Source organism: Onychostruthus taczanowskii, unplaced genomic scaffold (assembly GCF_017590055.1).
Source record: "Onychostruthus taczanowskii isolate IOZ18803 unplaced genomic scaffold, ASM1759005v1 scaffold71, whole genome shotgun sequence".
Classification (NCBI taxonomy): Eukaryota; Metazoa; Chordata; class Aves; order Passeriformes; family Passeridae; genus Onychostruthus; species Onychostruthus taczanowskii.
Window position 1 is genome coordinate 2,997,363 of NW_024504898.1, and position 21,217 is coordinate 3,018,579.

The 21,217-nt window shown below is 38.9% G+C and overlaps 1 protein-coding gene across 3 annotated transcripts in view; it reads right to left on the reverse strand.

Moving 5' to 3' along the window:
* The window catches only part of JADE3 (jade family PHD finger 3), a 62,556-nt gene that overhangs the window by 17,418 nt on the left and 23,921 nt on the right, over positions 1-21,217 (reverse strand). For 2 of the 3 annotated variants that reach the window (XM_041422144.1, XM_041422145.1), the window contains exons 2-4: positions 13,415-13,474; positions 12,200-12,282; positions 1,641-1,798 (exon numbers count right to left, since the gene is read on the reverse strand). In XM_041422144.1, coding sequence (XP_041278078.1) covers positions 1,641-1,798; positions 12,200-12,282; positions 13,415-13,463 — 290 coding nt within the window. In that variant the 5' untranslated portion in view covers positions 13,464-13,474. Of the gene's footprint in view, positions 1-634; positions 754-1,640; positions 1,799-12,199; positions 12,283-13,414; positions 13,475-21,217 lie in introns of those variants that run through there. The other variant, XM_041422146.1, reaches the window with a different exon arrangement.

Genomic DNA, 21,217 nt, shown 5'->3' on the forward strand with positions numbered 1-21,217 from the left:
CATATACAGAACCCTTTTTAAAATGTAAGCCTGTCCATATGACTTCCGTTTAACAAATGCTACTGGTATGACAGAGCAACTGTTTCTGAAACCCACAAAGTATTATGCACAAAACCAATACAATCTATATTCTCCCTAAATGATATAAGGAAATCTTGCCAACTGATGTCTTGAAAACACCAGCTTTTCCATGAAAGCTTACTGTAGTAACTCTACTGTAGTGTCTGTGTGTGTGGGGGGGGGGGGGGGGGGGGCAAAATCCTTGCTCTCCATTTGGGATACTCAGTCAACGTTTATTTTGTAAATGACACCTTATCCACATTACAAATACATTATTTTTGTTATGCAAGAAACAATCTGATGCCAAGCAAAAATGTAAAGGGGAAAAGTAATCCAAGAAGCAATGGAGAAAAAGATTTGTGTTCCTTCTGTTGTTTCTTTCAAGTATTTTCAGAGATAAAACTCTGTGTTTAACTGGTTTGATTTTGGAATGGAAAGAATAATCTTAATTAGATAAAGTTCAATCTTTCTCTGAATTCAATGCAAAAAAGCCCTACATGAGGAAGGAAGCCAGAGACACACAGAATGGAACCGTGCCATGCATGAGCAGCTCTACATGCTTTCTGGAGCTCACCTTCCACAGGACAAGGAAAATATAAAAACTCTAGACAATAAGGCAGCAAAGAAGGAGGAGGCAGCTGTCAAGCTGTAGCCCACATAATTCTGACTGGACAATGTGGATTATCAATGTTAGCACAAACAATGTCCTTCTGCCATTCTTCATCCCCCTTTATCCTGCTCATTTTTTCCTCTAATTCTCTTGTGAGCTTTTCTTTTTTCTGGTCCTTTTTTTTTCCTCCAATATAATACTGCTGATCTGAGCTGCAATATACTTGTTTTTAATAACTTGTTAGTGACAACAGCATCAGTGGAAATTAAATTATGCTGACTCAGCACTTTCACCACACAATTAATTTATCTTAGTCTTGAACAGCATGCTGGCATTAACCTTTCTGTGTTCAAACGTGCTTTGTTTCCACCAGGAAGGGCTGCAGGACTACAGTGCTATGTTTCCCTAGCCTAAACACAGTGTGAGAGTCAGAATCTGAGATCACTGAACTTCCATAACGTTAAACAGCCAACTGTGGTGAGAGAAGGTAGAAAAAGCTAAAACATTGAGAATAACCAAAATTAGATTATATAAACAAATGTGCAATTTTATCAGGTATCAGTGATTACTGCATGTCTAGTGCTCTATATCATCATGCAGTGTAGGGAAACCTTTCAAGTAATATGCATAAGATATGGGTTTATTTTTAATTTATTCAACTCCCCATGCTCAAATAAAAAACAGCTTTTAATCCACAGCACCATGTGCCTGAGGAAAAAAGATCTCTTTACACTCGCAATGTAGATACTCTAACAGCGTGCAGACAGAATGAGATCTGGACTGAAGCACCACAGAAATGTTTTCCAAATTGGCACTTGTGTGGTTTAAGAACATGTCTGAAGGCTGCTACACTGAAGATTTAAACACACCAACAGAGAAAATCTGACTGCACTTAGACAATTTGCTTTTGAGAGACCATCTTCTCTGAGTTGCCATCTTGTACACGTGATCCATGTCTGATCACCAATACCTGAGAGAAGGCTGCGGAATAGTTTCTGGACTGGCTGGAACCTGAACCCCTTTCTCCCATTCTTGCTTCCATGTGTCCGCAAAGACGTAATACTCGTCAGGGTTGACATGGTGAGAATCTGGGAGTTTCATGGCACTAATGAGATCCTTGCGGAACACCTGCAGGAAACACAGAGTGCAAAGATGGATTTGAGAAAGAGCATTGTGTTAAAGAATGTGGCAGGTATTTTTCTTACCTACACTGAAACAGTGCATATGCATTGGTAATTTTTAACATAGTATCAACACAAATCAATCTGAAACTACCTAGATTATTATCTTTTAGTGCATTAGGTATAGTATGATAAGAAGTTGACACTAGTTCAAAACCACGCTGCTGCCCAAGGGCTAACCAGAAGGAAGAAAGTTTTTACAGGTAACCAGAGAGAGGAGAAAGGAAGCCTGCATCCTATTCAAGACTCCTCACCATATTTTTCAATCAGCTTATTGCCAGCCTGTAGGTTGTACTCTAACTTAGACACAAGGATATCCTTTTCCTTCACGCAGTGCAGCTACTTTAAACTGTCATATTCATCATGGGCTAAAAACAGTTGCCATGGCAAAACTGATGGATAGGCACTTGCTCATTTATTAAAACCACTTGAAGTTTTATTGGTTGGGACCTCTGAGATCAAAGATGAACAGCTGCCTTTGCTGGACCACAAGACCTGTGTTGCTCTGTGTGTAAGCCTCAGTATCTTTCAACAAACCTATACCATGAAACACCACCCTCATACAAAGCAAATCATGGCAGCAGATCCCCAGCCATTACACTTGCCTCCAGAGAGTTAAGTTTTTACAAGCATGTAAACATGATTATCAGTCATCTCAAAGCTTACTTAATGTCAATATCTGTCAACTACAGGTGCGTGCAATTTAAATAAAGGGCATATTCATCCTCTATGGGTTTTTTCCTCCACTGCTGCACTGCACCAGCTTAATGTTCAGTAAAGCAAACAGTAACTGTGACTTGGTTTTAGGGAGACATTGCAACTAATTAACTGTATTACTGTAATAAGAAACCAAATCCTCAAAGGGCCATAAAATGAAATAGAAAATATCCCTGCAGTAAGTTGTGACAGGTTGAATTCTCTTCTTACAAATTCAGTTTTATAACCAGAAGAGTAATAAACAATCTCAGAGCCCAATATCTTTGTGTACCCTTTTCAATTTGACAGTACCAGACCGGTTATGCCTACTGCAAAAATTCTTAGCTGTTCTTGGAAATCATCCAGTAAATATTAATTAAAAAGTCTCTGTGCTAAACAGGTATTGAAATAGCTGCTGGTGACCTGGAACATCAGTGTTACTTCATCATGTTCTACAACTGCATCTCATATGGGTGGCCAGGAGAGCAAGTTGACCGAGGGTACTCAAACCCACAGATTCAAGGGTCTTGTATTTGCTGTTAATGTGTCTTGGTTCAGAACAGACTGTTCACTGCTGCCTTCTGTATAGAACTCCTCAGGTACATAACAGGCCTGTATTAAAATCTGAATGTCAAGAGTGAAAGCATTGAGACTGCAAGCATCCTTTTTTTTTTTCAAGCACTATATGTACACACCAAAACAAAATGTAAAATTATTTATGCCACTTAAAAGGCATTTTAGTTTTATGTGTTACAGGTACAGAGCCAGAATTATGAGAAGCACTAACAGGGCACAATTCCAAAGAACAATGGAAGGGAAAAGTATGAAACAGGGGAAGTGCAATGACTGCTTTAATTACCAGAAAATATATTTCTCAAATCTTATCTGAGGTAAGTGCTTTACAAACTACTTTTTAAGCCACTGACAGAATGTAAAAGTGAAGTATTTCCAATCAAACCCACTACTTCTTAACCACTAGATGAAAAATGCTATTAAAGGCATCAGTATTCTAACTACACTGCTTAGCAGCAAGTCTTCTGATCATCCCTTATGTATGCGAACTGTATCTCTGTTTTTAGAGCACAAACCCCCTGGAGCATGAACTTATTCTGGGTTTCTTCTCACTGTTGTAAGTACTAACCACCCCATCACCATGCCACAACAAATTTCTCTGCTTCAGATTTCTACAGTTTACAGTACAGGTAAAGATTTAATCAATAAGAAGATAACTCTTGAAACCTCAAGGGACTCCAAAACTCAGCTAAGACTTCCGAAGAATTGCCTATCCATACTTGTGATTAACAGTGCAATTGAGGATTTCTTGCAGACACTTGGAATCATCACAATCTTTAGCTCTAAGTCATTCTTCATTTCTTCACGTGTGGCAAAGCAGGGTCTTACAACAGTAAAATACTCGCAGAGGGCAACATATGAGGATACTCAATCTGTATTTCTTTCATTGTAGAAAAAAGCTCAGGGGACACAAACAGTTTTCTGACAAATCAAGTAAATTCTACTTCAGCAGTCAGCCTTAAGGCTACGAACTAGGCCATCTACACAAAGAGCAGCACACATGCCTCCAGGGTTTAGATAGCCAGCTTCTCCTCATGGCCATCTCTTTCCAACATTTATTTGAAAAACAAATAAATGCTGCTCCTTTACTAACTGTGTCCAGAGAACAACACCTAGTTTGCTCCACAGCACACACTCACCCCTCTTGGCAAGAACCACCTGAATTTCCAGTTAGCCCATGAAGCAGAGTGGTCAATCTTTCCATCACCCCAAAGTAGCTCTACTTCTTACCTTATATAAAGGACAACCCTTCAACTTTATTTTAACATCACCTGTAATATCATACAAATTGAAAATAGCCCCAAAGTAGCTATCACCACAAAGTAGCTCTACTTCTTACCTTATATAAAGGACAACCCTTCAACTTTATTTTAACATCACCTGTAATAGCATACAAATTGAAAATACCTGAAAAATGAGCATGCCAAGGCTAGGCTTATAAGATATTCCCATCCAGAAACATCACTCCTCACAACCAGACTCACCTGGGCCAAGTGTCTTTAGCACACAAGGGAACAAGGCCTTGCAGAGCTGAGCTATAACCAAGTGCAGCTCCCAGAGCCACACAGAAGTGGGAAACTCCCCACCACTCAGAGCATTCCACAGTAGTTACTGTGTGACAGTGAGATTTATTAAAAATAATTTTTAGCAAAGAGAGCACAAAAGTACAAATGAGTTTTAGCCTTACCATGGTCAGACTGCTTGGTCTGAACTTAAAATTTCGTTTTGCTGCCGGAAATTTTTAGCTTCAACCACAAGCAGTACAGCACTTTGAGTAAATTACATCAATGAAATGTGTCTGTTTATGTCATCATTGTCTCAACCTAATCATTACCATTTCATTGAGAACATCTATTACATATTTCATGCTTTAGAAATGGGGCTTAAATCTGGAACAAAAGACCTTGTTCTTTAGTCATGTTGTGGTTTTAAGCCCAGCTGGAAATTAAACACTACTCAGCCACTTGCTCAACTCCTCCTCCCCTGTCTTCCCCCCCAAACCTGGTGGAATGGGGAGTAGAATCAAAGTAAAACTTGTATGTTGAGATAAGAACAGTTTAATAATTGAAAATAAATTGAAATACAATAATAATGGTAAATAATAGTAACACTAATGATAATATAAAGGAAAAACTCAAACAAGTGATGCACAATACAACTGCTCACCACCCACTGACCAGCTCCAGACCCTGCTTCCCAAACCCAGATCAGCTCCCTTTCTGGGTAACTCCCCCAGTTTATAAAACAATTCTATGGTGTGGAACATCCCTTTGGTCAGTTTGAGTCACCTGTCCCAGTTATGCTCCCCCCCAGTCTTTTTGGTTTTGTGGCTTGTTTATTTTTTATTGCATACCTCCTCCCTGACAGAGGATGAGACACATAAAAAGAGCTCAGCTCTGCAGACCCACTGCCATCTATAAAACCTTTAAAAGCTAAATTCTACAAAAAGTCTTGAGAAATATGGATGCTTTGCTCCCCCAAAGCACTAATACACCAAGAAACAATGATAGCAAAGATATAGTTTGCACATTATATTTGTTTTTCAGACTTCTGAGTCCTATTTGGAAATTATCTTAGAAGAGTATGTCCAAGAAAAATTAACCTCTCAGAATTTATTTTAAAATACTTCACCAAAAGCCTTCTATGATTTAAACCCAAACTCCTTCTGCGAGCACTCTATGGAAATGCAATATATGATCTTCCTCACTGAACCCTGTTGTGCTTACTCTAAATAAATCAGGCTCTGAAACAAAGAATATGATTTTGTATGAAGTATCCTTATCCATTAAAGATATCAGGAAGAATATAAGTAATGCTATAGAGACTCACAGTAAAATACTAGCACTGAAAACAGAGAATGGTCTTGACAAAAAAATGGCCTTCTACAAACCCCATCTTTGATGAACAATTCAAATATCAGATCTGCACAGACTGCCAAGCACCTTCTGTTCATGACCACTGGAAACTTAAAATCACATTAAGAAAAGAAAAAACAGAGTGAAATACCTTTTCCAATACCCCTCTGTAAGCTACTACCGAAGCCGACTGATGCCACTGCTCATTCACCATGTCTTGCCCAAATGCATATGTGTGAGGAAAAATAAATGGATTGTGTCATCTCTTAAAAACGAAATGTAAGCCAATACTTCTTGTGACACTCTCCATGCTTTCAGGCACTCTGATCAACTGCTTACAAACTCCCAACACAATTAAGTCGCTTGTCACAGGCATCTATGCCATGACTGGGAACCACACCTCCAAGGCTCAGGTAAATTATGGATTAACTGCTCTTGTTACAATCAAAGCCCACTTAATGCTGGATTGCATGTAACTGCTTCAGTCACGAGGCTTCCCCTGCACCCAGCAGAATTCCGCAGCTCAGGCTTTTCAGTTCACAACCATCTCTTGGGGAGTCAGAAGATGCATTGCACAGAAACACAGAGCTATGATTTTTTAAAAAGCAGGAGGGAACTACTATGTCCTGTCTTCCCTGCAAAAGTACATTAGATCTTTTACAGCAAACAGCACGGAATGAGGGCCAGCATCGTCTCTAACCAGACAACATCCAGCATTTTCCCAGATTTTTGGTGTCCCTCCCAATCCATCTCGAAGGCCAAGTTTGAAATTCTATTGTCAAACACTTGACTTTATGTGAAATGTAAATTACACACGAGTTTTTCCATCGTGTTGAGGGTAAAATAATCTTTCTTTATTCTCCTTTGAAAGGATCTAGTAACTTTTATTCCCACAAGCACCCCCAAGCATTAAGGCTTACTCTACTATTGTAGCTCTCAAATACAGGCCCTCAGCAAACACACTTACAAAGCAGCAGGTTTACACCTAAAATCACCTCATAAATAATAAAACAAAATTTAAATTCTAATGTTACTTATTACAAGTGTAATACAGTCAATAGTATCTGAGCATACTTTATCTTTGTATGGGTGTTTGACAGTATATGCAAAAGACTCCCCATTTACAGGGGATGAAGCTCCAAGAACAAACTTGGTGAGCTTATCCTGGAAAGGTAGAATTTTACCTCTTAATACATTGCAACCTGGGCAGGAAGTTGCTGAACTAAGAAACTTACCTTACAGAGACGTGTAGAAACTTAAGGCAGGTTTGCTTTGGCTTTTGGTTGGTTAGGTTTTTTTTGGCAGCAAAGTAAATAAAAGGCAACATAAATTTCAAATGGAAATGAAGCTACAGCTCCAGGCACATATACCAACTAGACTGAGAAACTTAAAATGTTAAAAATGCTGTGGTAGTCAGGAATATATGTAGAATTAAATCTGTAGTTTTCAAACATCCACACAATTTGGACAAGCAAGGCAGTAAATCCTAATGTTAAAACCCCTTATTCCCTAAAACTAGCTTAATGAATTATCCAGGACCCAAGTAAATTACATATTGTAATTTTCATTTAAGTAGCCATGACTCTTCCTAGCCTCCTTTTACAAGCATGTATAGGAAAAGCCAGGAAATTGGATACTAAATCAATGCTACCTAACATCATGTCTCTGACAGTATCTCATGAGCCACAAGAATGTGCAAGAACATGTCAAGTTTCCTTCTGGTTGCTAATCAGACATAAGCTTTGGATTTTGGGGTTAATCCTAACAATCAGTTTTTAAAGTGGCATTAATTTATACAGATATTTTTAAAAATCTGTACTTGTTATCATCTGTCCAATTCCTTTTTTAATCTTGTTTAATTCTGAGTCTCAACCACCTCCTGTAGCAGATGAGCTTCCCAGCCTAATTGCATGAAAAGGATATCCTTTTAATTGCTACAGATTTTCTAAGTTTTGGCCTCATTTTTCAATGCTCACGGCTGCCTTTTCTGTCCAGTTCTTCTATCACAAGGACAGGCAGGACTGAAGCACTCCAGTTCTGCTGTTTCCAACCCATTCATGCTTTACTGTTATGCCTGTTCATTCACTTCAAAGGTAAAACAGCTCAGCCTTTTCACAAGTAAGCTCTTCCACACCTTTCTGCATTTGGGCCACCTCTTCCTAAAGAGTTCAAATAGCTTGAGACAGTATCACAAAGGGGAAAAAAAAAATCATAGAAGTAACTGATGAGTTTGCACCTCCAGCCTTACATATTTTTTTAAATCAACTAACCCAACCAGGCTAAAAAGTAGCTCATGGATAACACATGCTTGCCAGAGGTCTTGGGAAGCCTGTACATGTCCCAGATAATTCAGAATTTTTTAAGGTTAGCATGCACATAAAAGTGGCAGTTTCTTATTACACATGGTGCATGCAAAGCAATATAGTTTAACCATGTTGCCCATTCACTCACAGAACAAAATAAAGCACTTTAAAACTGCAAAAAGAGTCCATTTGCTGCCAAGAGTCTAGTCTTACAGTCTTACAGTCTCAGGATCAAGACCTACGATTTATGTGGCAGTTGAATGCCACTAAAAAGAGTTTCATGTACCCAAGTAATGAATGCAGACCATTTACTTTTGGAAGGTAAGTTGCATTGTACATGATAATACAGCTGTCACAATCAGCAATGAGCGATTAAAAAAATTCTCCTGCTGTGAGATTCGAAACCCTATTTGCAAAGAGAAGTAAAATATTACCATGTTATATGGAAAGGGTTTAAAAAAAAAGCACAACACTAACTTAACTTCTTTGCACTTTCAAGGAGGAGACAGGATTGAAAAAACATATACATAAATTTGAGTGTCATAAAGATCTCTTAGGCTCTTTTGTGACCCCACAAGCACAAGGGAAAAGACATGGTCAGTCACACAGGCCAGTCCAGCTAATGCATTTTCCCTGCAAAAATTATTCCCACTACTCTGCCATCATTTTCTGCCTCAGCTTTCATGGAGACAGGAAACTGCCAAATACAGGCTTCATGCTGAGCCAGACATCCAAATGTCTCCTACCCTGCTGATCCCACACAGCCTACTGCAGAAGGTTGTGAGTCCCTCCTGTCTACGTTTAAATCCACTGAGGGGCAACACCACAAATGGTATGTGGCCAACATCATCATAAAAGTCCAAACCAGCTATGACTTTGAATTACTGGTGTGCCTCTAACATCAACACAGCTTATTTATTCACAGTAAATGGTAAAGCTAATTGGATAAAAGAATTTTTAAGCCACCATTTCAGTAGTTTGTGATAGACCGTAATCCAGAAGGTGAACAGCGAGAAAGAGACACAGCCCCGCTTTTGACGTTACCTACAGAAGCTCCACAGTCTGAAGAAAAATCATTACAGGCTTCCCTTGTTCTCATCTTCTTCTCCAAGGAGGAGACTGGAGTAAGTTGAAACCAGGTCCAACCCAGTAACAAATCAATCAATCAATCCATCCCTGCTGGTTTGATACAGGCTCTGGAAATGGGCTTTGACATCTGCACTGTTACACAACACCTCTTCGCCTGGCAGTAAGACCAGATGACCTGGCTCCACTGAGGCCATTCCCAAACCCACCTGGATTCTAAAGCACCTGGAAGGCAATTCAAGCAGTCCTCAGATGCAGCCAGTCATCACTTTTTACAGGCAACCTCAGAGGACACCAGCATATTTAGGTAAGTCCTGAACTGGACATATACTCACTACTTGCTTATTGGAGCACCAAACCCAAGCTTTTGTTTGGAGAGAACCCAGGTACTCAGGTTGGGCTGTTGATGGCAGAGAAAGGGGAAGAAAGCATATGTATTCATATGCAATTTATCTGAAAAACCAAGGCTTACTGGCATAAAAAAAATTTAATGTATGAAGACCATGAACAAAAATATTCCCAAACAACTATTTATAGCTTTGACCTTCTAGATTTTCTGCATCACTAACTCAAGAAACAGCCTGCTGCCTGGCAAGCAGAGGTGAATGAAAGGAGAGCAATGCAAACTTGTTACAGAGAGGCCTTGCTAAAGAGATGCTGTCAGCCTGAAAATTTAAATTTCTATCTAATAGATATTAGATGTGTAGTGGGGTCCCTTTTCAGTATTTGCTTTGCTTCCCTGTCACCACTTGATGCATAAATAATCAATTTCAATGCTCTGCTGACAAAAGCATTTTGTATACTACACTTCCCAGCATATGCTTTTAAAGGAGCTAGAGGAGCGTTTGCTTCTAGCAGAACAAACGCAAAACACAAACAATAGCCAAAAAAGTCCTGTGTACAAGAGGTACAGTACTACTGTCACCTTCCCTTCCACTCCCTTTCCAGGATAACTTTATTTGTTTCAGGGATCTTTTAAATATTATACTCAGGAAACTCCTTCCAAAGAGGATATGTTCTAAAGTTTGGGATTTCTTTCTTTTTTTTGTTTTCTTCTTTCTTTCCCCCCAGGAGCAGAATCTTAAGTCAAATATGACAAAGAGATTCCAGTATTACTAGAAGGATTACATTATGAAATAGACTTCTTAAATTTCAAGTGCATATTCCAGATTTTGTTCTTCAAAGTTTCATATTTCAAGCATTAAAGGAATCAAGATTTTGCCTCAGAACTGGTAAAAGGCAGCAAAGATGATCTGAAAAGGAGGAACTGAAAACACTGCTCGTTTTAATTCCTAGAAGTTAGGTAAACAGAAAACTTGCATGCTACATAGCTGGACCACATCTTCATAATTATTGTTTTGATGTACATATGCACATTGAGGAAAAATGGAGCAAACTCAAAGAAGGCTGTAATAGGGCAATCCCTAAGATGAAGAGATACAAGAATAAAACTGGACGGCTGGGCAGAAAGAAGGGATTGGTAAGGGACTAGCACCAACGTGTATCTGAAACAGCAACAAGCCTGGCAATATATGTGCTTCAGCTCCCATTTGCACAGCTTGACTGGTAACAAAGCTACTGCCTAGGCACACATGAGCAACACTTAAAAGACCTCAGTAGCCACAAGCTGCTTTAAGATTTAAATTCTTACAGAACCATAATCCTCATAACAACATCTTAAAGGCAAAAAGTTTAGTGAGTTTTTCTTAACCTTCTTGGTAGCTGCAAATAAAACAATAAAAATAAAACTAGCTAGCTAGTTCTAGCCCATTTTTTAAACTTGTTTGCATTTTCTTTTAGAATTGAGTCTTCTTGAATTGACTTGCAATCAGAATTAAGCTTCCAAAGAAATGACACATTCTGTATCATTTACAGTGTTCTTACCACACCAAACCCACCTAGTTAGCAGCATTTAGAAAAGAAGCATGAAGCATGTTTGCTGAATAGCTTAAGCTATAGGAGCACAACCTACATATTTCACACAACCTTGCACAGCAGTAACCACTCAGGTAAAAAGCTGCTGGTATAGTAAATAGCTTTGAATTCCACAGAAATAAAGTGGGGTTTGTCAGTCTTTTTTCAGCAGTTATACTAAAATTCTGGAGGACTCATTCAGAGGTAATGTGACAACAAGTAAGGGGAATGAGCAACAAGAAATATTTCTCCAATTTGCAGTTAGTATCTGACTTCAGACCTTAAGAAAACAAGCATAAAATCTGGAGAAGGCAGCCAACAAATCTTCCACTTAGAGGGGCTACCAATGGCATGGTTGACAGGATGGCTTTGGGCAGTGGATTGTGCATGAATGCCAATTTATTAAATAGGTCAGTACAGGTCCCGTGACAGTGAAGGTAAGTGTTGTGGTTCTAACAGGTGGAGATGGAAGAGTAAACAAAAAAGCTACATTGACAGTAAAAAGCCAAGAGTAACAAAGCAGCAAACACTGCATATAAATATCCTATCCACTTAAGTGTCCTACTGTTTCATCCTGAAGCAGAAAGACAGTATATCCTTCCTGAACACATACATATGTACCACTTTGAGTGCTATGCTCTCGAACTGTAACACCATACCAGCTTTTGCCAATTTCAAAATGGTATTAAAATTCCAGGTAAAGAACAGGCTACGTGCTGCCATCTGCAAATGCCATAAGTCATTGTGGTCCATCAAATATCAAAGTTCCTATAATACACAGTGAGGAAAATAAGGGTTCACAGAGAATTTGACAGGTGACAAAAGGACTCACCAGCACTAGATTCATAACTCACTTCTTCAAGGCTCAGAAACATGAAAACTGTATGAAAGAAAACTACCAGTGACCAACCCAGTTCTTACCTCAGCAGGCTTCTTTTGTTCATTTGCTGGTGTTTTTGACTTGCTCCTGTACTTAGAACAAGAAGAAAAGGAAGTGGAAGGACCTGTTAAAAAAAAGAAGAAATAAAAAAGGATCATTATGGCTCAGTTCAATTCATTTAATTTTTCCAGTGAAACACCAGGCCCTCCAATCTCTTGAATTACAATTTTTGACAAGATGTGGGCAAAAAAAACCTGTTAGGCAGTCTGTAGGCTTAATTTCAGCTCTTCCTGTTCCACTCGTTCTTTATAAAACCACAGCACACCAAGTTTATGGGTACACTCTGCTCTGCCCAATACAAGCATGAGTAAACAGAAATAAGCAGACAGACTGCTTTCCTTCATTTAGCTCCCTTCTAACAAAGTGGAAGGAAGAAAACAGAGCTTGAAAATGCTCAAAAAAACCCCCCTGAAGAATAAAGCAATGATACTAAAATGTGCTAAAGAGAGATGCAAAAAACCCATCGTGTGATATCTTAGATGTTTCTGGCAAAATGTTATTTCAGCAGAGGATACATCAATGACTTACAGTGAATAAGACAATGAATCATTATTACGTATAGAGCTACTAGATAGACACAGGCTTATAAGAAACAAACAAGACCCTGTCACACAGGGTTGTTCTGTTTTGGGTTTCTAGCAGATAGAATTGAAAGATATTCAGGCAGATGTCTGCCAAGAAACACTTGAAGTGTGACTTCATACTAAACTGTTGAACAGACTGAAGTGGAGTAGATCAAGAACTAGTATGAGATAACATAACAATCAATATACTGATTATAATTTTAACACATTAATGCTCAAGTAGCTTGTCACCCCCAACTATTTTAATGTTGAAGCTCTGCATACCACAAGACAACGGGATTCTTTTTTAAAAAATAATCACAGAATAGAACCCTGGGCAGTACAATTTCTCTTGATTTACAGATTTCTTCTTGCCAACCATGAATGAGAAAGATAGACAAGTTTCTCCTAAAATTCTAAGTATACTCAAAACTCCCCTTGTAAGATCCTTTGCCTTTTTTTTTCCTCCTATAACATGATTCAGAACACCAAAGACCACAAATGCAAAAAGAAATCAATCAAGAAACATATTTTTTTTTTCATTTTTAAGAGGTTAAACAGTTTGCCCTCAAACCACAGAGGGAAACCACAAGGGGGTGATAGACCAAAGAAAAACTAGCAGGTATTACTTACTCTCATTGTCTGAACTGTCACTGGTGCTTAGATGCCTGTGGCGTTTCATCCTGACGCATCCTAAAGAGAAAATAAACAAGCTGATGACAACTGTTCTACCAGAAAATCACTGGCTGCTGGCTGATGCCAAGTTCTTCAAACTAAAGGCAAAGCTCCTCTGAAGAGGTCTCAGGCATAGAAACAATCCCAGTTCAGTCACTATGTTTTATTTCTGCAAGCAACTATTAGATCACAATACTATTTGTGAAACTGAGCACCCTCAAAACCAGCATGCCTCTGCTGGGCAGAGCCTGCTTTTAATTTTGCAGAAAGAAGTGCAACCCGGCAGCTGATTCCCGGCAGGGCATGAGCGGTGCACTGCTCCACTCAGTGTCCCATCTGTTCAGCTGGAGGAAGAGTTGCCATGGTGGCAGTAGCTAGCTGAGAGACGGGTGGAGGCCAGGAAATAAGGTGGATGCACAGCAAGGCAAAGATTTAGAAATATAGCACACCTTAAAAAAACCTAAACAAACAAACACAAACTTTAAGGCATCAATGCAAAGCAAAAGGCAGATTTTAAATAGCGACAATCATAGAAAGCAGTGTCTGATGCCATTTAAGTCATCTGACCACCATTTATTTCATAAGCAATGTGGTTTCCAGAAGTTTGAGAAGTGATCAAGAGTATCACCTAGAAATACTTCAGTGGCACTGCACCAGTTGCATTAAAAAAAGGTTTTGAACTTTTTGAGATTCATTTTTCAACATGTAATGCTACAGAGAGAGAGGAAGAACTTTCTGCACCACTACTTAATAAAAGAAAAATCAAAACAGTTATCAGCTATATACTCTAAACAAGTGCCAAGAAAAATCCATATATATTCTTATTAGTCCCGCCACTCTATAATATTCCATGTCACATTTGTTAACTAAGGTTCAATAACAATTTACAATTAATAGCAGTAAATAAAATCACCCCTATGTCTTTAATGGATTGAGTGAAAAAATCAATACGGAAAATAAGTAAAAAGTAATTCTGCAGCAATATACAAGAACACTGTTTTGGGTTTTTTTCTGCTTCTTTTTAAGCAGAACATATGCTCAAGTAGATTACAGATAGCTGAACCTGAAATGTCTGAAGTACTCTAAGTGCCAGCTTGGCTACACCTGAAGTGTAAACAGCTTCACTGCTTAAACATAACCACATGCCATTAAAAAAAACAACACATCTGAATATCCTATTTGATAAGCACTCTACATTAGTTACTGTACAATGGGTCTTGAGATTATCCAAATACCACGGGATAAACAAGATCTCCAGATAAGAGAAGCCTGCCCAAAGGCTTTGAAGAGATTGAAATTGAATTGTTTGAGGCACAAGTGTTTAATTTAGTGGAAAATTTCAGCAGTCTTTGTATACAAGAGAGTGAGTTTACTGAATCTAAATGCAGTGATCACTCAAAGTTTAAATCAATCCTTTCAACCTGTTATATAAAAAGACATGGTCCACACTCCAGAAAGCTGACAAAGGAAGCAATGCTTCCAGTTATCAAGAAAGCAGATACAGAATTTCTGAGTCAGGTATTTAACCTGGGGGGAAGACAAAGACACAGGACAAAGGTCATTTGCATCATCACTTAAACAAGGTATAAAACTTCTTTACATAAGAAATAATTTCACATTAATTCACCTTCTCACAGATCAGGCAACATAGGGAGACAAGGTAGCCATGCTATATGTGCAGACCAGTGTCAAAACAGCACAGGGCTTTGCTTCCAGCAAGCAATGTAAGGTAGCTTGTACAGATGAAGAAACTTCCATGAAGTTCTTGGACAAAAGCTGTTTGACACGTAGAAGGCACTTGGGTCAGAAGGACGTGTCTTTGTACTTGTTTTGGGGGCACCAGACTTGAAGTTTGCTGCAGGGTACTGAAGGCAGGTCCAGAAGACTACTTTCATATTGCCAGCTTGTGAAATTTAAATAATTAGGTAGATTTTGATTTTAAGGATTAGATAGATTTTAATTTAAAGGATTTGATAGATTTTAAACAAGAGCAAATAAAACTTACTGCCCATTTGAGAGCTTGCACTCCAGGCCAAACACAGCCCCTTGGAGCATGCAAAGTTTCCCTAAAAATTGCAGGTTCTGCCCATGACAATTTATCTGCTGGCCGGTTCCATTTCCTGCCTTAAAGACCATCAGGTACATTAGAAGACCTTGGGAAACAACAAAAACAAGTGTCTAGGTGGGTTGAGCAGTATTCCTTACTCCCATTTCTTACCAAGTAGCAAGCACTTCCAGTTCTTAGCAAGAAATGGAAGTGCTTGCTACTTGCTTTGGTTTTATGTTCAGGTGAATTTTTTAACAATTGTTAAAAGGTGTTGAAAGCTTATGGCAGGCGATTCCCATCTCTTAGAGCCTATATAAATATGCAGCAATAAAATCTTTTCACTCTGTACTAAGGACAGCTATGTGCAAAGCATAACATGAGCATTCAATTAAAGTAGGGTCAAACATGAGGTTGAGAGGGACAACTACAGGACAGAACACCCAGGAAGCCTGGACTTCTGCCTGGGCGACTAGGAAAGAAGAGCAGAGATGCCTACACTTCAAAGACAGCTTACATAGAAATGGCAAGTGTAACAAAACCTTTAGAACAGAAAGCTCACCTCTGCAAAAACTCCATGAGAGTAGAAAAACAAACAAACACACACTAAACAAAAGTAACAAGCTGTTATTTGAGAACTGGGTTTGTAGCAGCTCAGGCAGAGATTTACACCTCCATGACAGCAGACAGAAACAGAAAAAGTAGTCACTGAGGGCAAAAAAGCCCTGAATAGTTATAGTACTGGATTCCTATCTGATTTTTTCAGCAATGTTAACCACATCAACAGTGTACAAAAATCCACAGTTGCAACAAATTACAGGTGTGCTGTTTGGTAAGTCATGTTATTTAAGTGCCTAACAGGCTACAAATTCACCCTATGTCTCCACATGATGCAGGAGGACCCAGAGCGTCAGCACCATTCAGCAGAGACCACCTCTACAGGGGATTTCACTTTTCTTTTTAACAGAGAACCACTTTGCTGTCCCCTTGTGTACACTGGGACTGCCACACAACTTCCAGCTCACTTACACCCCAAGGCATGAGGGTTCATCAGAAAGGCTCCCTGATAATGATGCTTCCATTCCCTAAACACTAGAGAGGGATCCCAAAGTGACATCCATTCAGTGGGAAAGCTCCTGCCTCACTTCACCTGCCTTTGAAGAATGGAGAAGAATCAGAAGCTGCTCAATTCAGAAATACTCCCCCCTGCCATGAAAATTGATGCCAACCTTTCCCAGCTTCAGTCCAAAACCCCCAAAGCAGACTGGCATCCTTCAGTTTGTCCAGGAATTTTGCCAATGGACATGATGAACTTCTTGATTGAACAGACTTAAGTTTTAGCATTGACACTCTCTAGCAGTTTCAGTGCACAAGCTAAGGGAGTGTAAAGCAACTCAAGACTGAAACATTGTTGCAGAGCAGAAGAGATTGTGGCTCTGCCCCCCTCCCCCCAAAACGCCTGGAGAAAATCCTTGTTTCTCAGTCACTAGATCATGATTCTCGCTACCTTAGAAAGTAAGTAGGGGTGATTCCACTGTGGACTTCAAGAGTTCACAGGCATTATAGGCAAGCACAGATTACCTCAAAAATTACCATTCAAAATACAAGTATAATATATTAAGTGGTTTTGCCCCTCTTTTTTTTTTTTTTCTTTTTTAATGCACAGAGGGACTAACATCTTATTAATCACTTGTATGACAACATACACAAATTCTAAACATGTTCACTTTCAGGGATCTTCTAAGTGAAAACTGAAAAACAGAAGCAGCAGTAGGAAATCATCACGTCACAAGGAAAAAAATGTTCAACTCTGCAGGCAATTACTACAATGAAACATTTGCTGGCATCATTTTTAATATTAATGAGCTATTCCTAAACTTGAACCATATTCTATACCTGTTGCACTTCTAACCTGCGAAACCATGGCTGCAGATTTACGCCCAATCTGTCTGAAACAGCTTAAGACACAAACTGCAACTTTAAAAAAGAGAAATCAGCATCACTGCCTGCTGTCACCTTAACAACTGAACACAGGTCAAGATGCCCTGAACCTTTCTGTGTGTTTAAGCAGAAAACAACCAGAAAAAACAGCCACAGACAGCAACACTGCACTGCCAGCTTTCCCTGGCTTCCACAAGTCTGCTGCACATATTGGAAATTTTGCCCTGGAGACAGAATCAATGCTTGCATCCAACACATCACTGTACTTTCAAGGAAAGCCAGGAAAAAGCCACCCTGAACACACCTGGCTGAAATTAAAACATGAATCCCAAACTAAGAGGAATCAACACCTCAGCCAGCATGTGCAAGAATCTTAAGATAGTAACACTGTTATCTCCAAAAATCTAAGGGATACGTTTTCAATTAATGATTTCTAAGTTACATTTGCTCCTTTTTGCTTGTTCACAAGTATTTGCATTGCTAAAGTGAACACGAAGCAGCCACTTGCCACCACCACCAGTCTCTCCCGCCCCTGAAGAGAATCAATGTATCACTGACTTAAGGCACTTCCCACTTTTCAAAAGCTAGTTACCATGGTTTAGTCAAAAAAAAAAATCACTCAAGCAGCACATGTAAGTGCAGACAGGTAACAAAATTTAGAGCCTTATCCAAAACAAAAACCCATATCAAATACCTGCTGAAACAAGACAAACAAGTATTTTTTTCATTTTCAATTTACATCAGAGTAAACAACTAAATCTACCAAATAAAGTATTACATTTAGCTTCTTTTTCTAATGCAGTCCTCCGGATAGTTCATCAGTAACAGCAGACACAAGGATGAGATATCACAGAGTCTGAATTTGTACAGCATATTAGGAAAGACATCAGTGACAAGCACACAAAATGAATCCTTACAGCCAGCCAAGATTTCTGAACAAAACAGTATCTCCAAGGAATAGCCGTGCTTCCTGGCTTCAGTTTGTTGCAGACAAAGGTTAAACACATCCATACACTACTCAGTACCTGTTAGGACCTATAAAGATGGAAAAGACAGAACCAGAAAATTCAAGAAACTGTTAAGCAAATATATCCTAGACCTGTGAGATTTTACTTCTTCACATCTTAAAATAGCCTGACAAAAATGGAATTGGCCACAACACTATGGAAATTTTCAAGTGGGACAAAAAGTAACCTACTTTATTTTATTAAAAAGAGATACAGCATCTATGTATGAAAACCAAAAGACAGGGTACATGCAGATTTCAGATTAAAATTCTGTACTTACATTTTTACAATATGGCTTGTCTACCAGAAAAAAAAAAAAAAAAAAAAAAAAAAAAAAAAAAAAAAAAAAAAAAAAAAAAAAAAAAAAAAAAAAAAAAAAAAAAAAAAAAAAAAAAAAAAAAGGCAGATGCAGTAGGTAGCAATTTCCAAGTCTCCAAAATGTGGTTTATGTAACTGTTAAATTTAGATTAGGAAGCAAATTATCTTGAAAGGTCTCCAGGAAATGTAGTACAGTAAAACCATTTAAATAGGTCAGATTTCATAGTCAACTGCCAGGGAAATTACGAAATATGAATAGAGTTAATACAACCTTTCAAATAACTAGAGGAAGAGAGATCACTCGTGTTTGGGTTTTTTATTATTATTTTTTAATATCCTATCCAATTTCACAAAAAGGCTATATAAACTGGAAAAAATAGTCAGAACCTGGCATAGCAATATTTGCTACACTGAAAAGGTTTGAAAGGTTAAACAATTCACAGAAGAGGATGATCAACAAACAAACTAACAACCTTAACAATTCTGTGATTGCTCTTTTATTTCACTCTAACCAGAAAATTCTTAAAAATTTGTAGTATACTCCTACTCTACTCAAGAAGTCCATAACAGAGTGACCACATCTATCCTAGTCTCCCCTAACTCTCAAAATAAAATAATGAATTATTTTGTGAAGATTGTTCTGGGCCTACCACAAAACAAAATTTTTCTTGCTACTATTCCATACTAAGTCTTGATAAACATAATAATCTGTAATTCAACAAAGGAGGAATGCAGCAGATTTTAGAAGCAGCAGTACCAGCAACAGCCAATTCCTTTGTCATTAGGCAGTAAGTAATTGTAGCAAGCAAGGAAGTGCACATTACAGCAATCTGGCTAATAACATGGGTCTATATGAAATGCAGTAGCAATAACACATAGTCTCAAACTCTGTCTTCCTTGTATGCTGCATCTTTATATAAAGCAATTCAGGAGCTGCCTCAAAGGTACTGAAGGTTTAGAAAGCAGAAGGAAAAAAGAAGTCCAAAATATCATATTCCAACATGACTTATCCCCTGAAATTGTTAAATTCTGAACTGGACTGAAGTAATCTGATAGATCATAAAACTAGGATGAAGAAACCCCAAATATAATCACACACACACATTTATTGTGGATTATGGGCCAAAAGGGAACCCTGACATCATTTCATGTGCCCTTCTATCATGACGATCCACCATTCAGGCTAGTGCAAAGTACTTAGTGATGATCACTTTGCCTTCCAAGTATAAAAAGAGGGTAAGTGATGCTACTTCACATTAATAATGTGCTTTGATGACACAATAAAATACAGCATGCTCCAAGTACCTTTCCTACCTTGAAAAGAGAAGTACATTTTTAATTTCTGGTACCACATCCATGCACTGACCCACTGCAAGGGCAGGGGAGCAGATTTACAACGGAGGCCTTCTAAATTGCTTCACACCAAGCAGCTTGTTGAAAACCAGAAATCCTCAGAAGAACAAATCACCAGCAAAACATGCAGCGCCACCTTACTCAGCAGAAACTCTCTAGGAGGCTACAAAGAAATTACACTGCACTGATGTCCCAGTGTTCTCCTGACACCCAGCAGCGACTGAGCAGCCTTATTTTCATCTTTGAGACAAGCTACACATGTTGGCCTGTACACAGAACAGCCAGGTGAGCCAGGCTTAGATGGAAATATTTCTGTCCATTAAACATGCAGTTCTAGCATTAGCATCCTGAAGACAATACTGATCTGGGCAGTCAATTAGAACAAAACTAAACAACATCAGACTGTCATTAACTCAAGCAAATACACCACTGTGTACTTGCTACTCTCTGCTTCAGTCCTCATTATCAGTTTTCTACTCCTACCACTGTGTACGTGGTTCTGAGCTACTCTCTGCTTCAGTCCTCATTATCAGTTTTCTACTCCTGAACACAACATTGGTTTTATACCAGCTGTTTATTAACAGGACTATTATTTTCTTAAAACAGCAGCAGAGATTTGGACACACAAAATTATTTCCTTCAAAATACCGTATTGCATTTAAATGCAAGTCTGCTTTTAATATAAAGGAAAAAAAACCCAAATCCCTTCCTTCCCTAGAACCACAACCAGTCTGGTGCTGCCTGGCATCACCACGCTTACATGCCTGAAGTGTGTCTGCGTGGCTGCAGCCCGGTGAACACTCCTCACACCCACCTCCAGCTCCTCTGGCATCAATCCCAGGCAGGGAAAAGGCTAAAATGAGGGTACATCCCTCAGAAAAGGGAGTCACAGCCCTCAGAAGGGTACTGTGCCTGCCCACCCCAGCCAGGTCCATCTCATTGCTGTAGATCCCTCCCTGGGGGAGCAAGGAAGTCCCCAGCATGATGAAACAAGGAACAAGTTCCCAATGGGAAAGTCACAATGGGAAGCAGTGGTGCTTGTTTGATACTGAACAAACAAGCACCACCACCTGCTGAGGTGACCAGCATGACATTGTC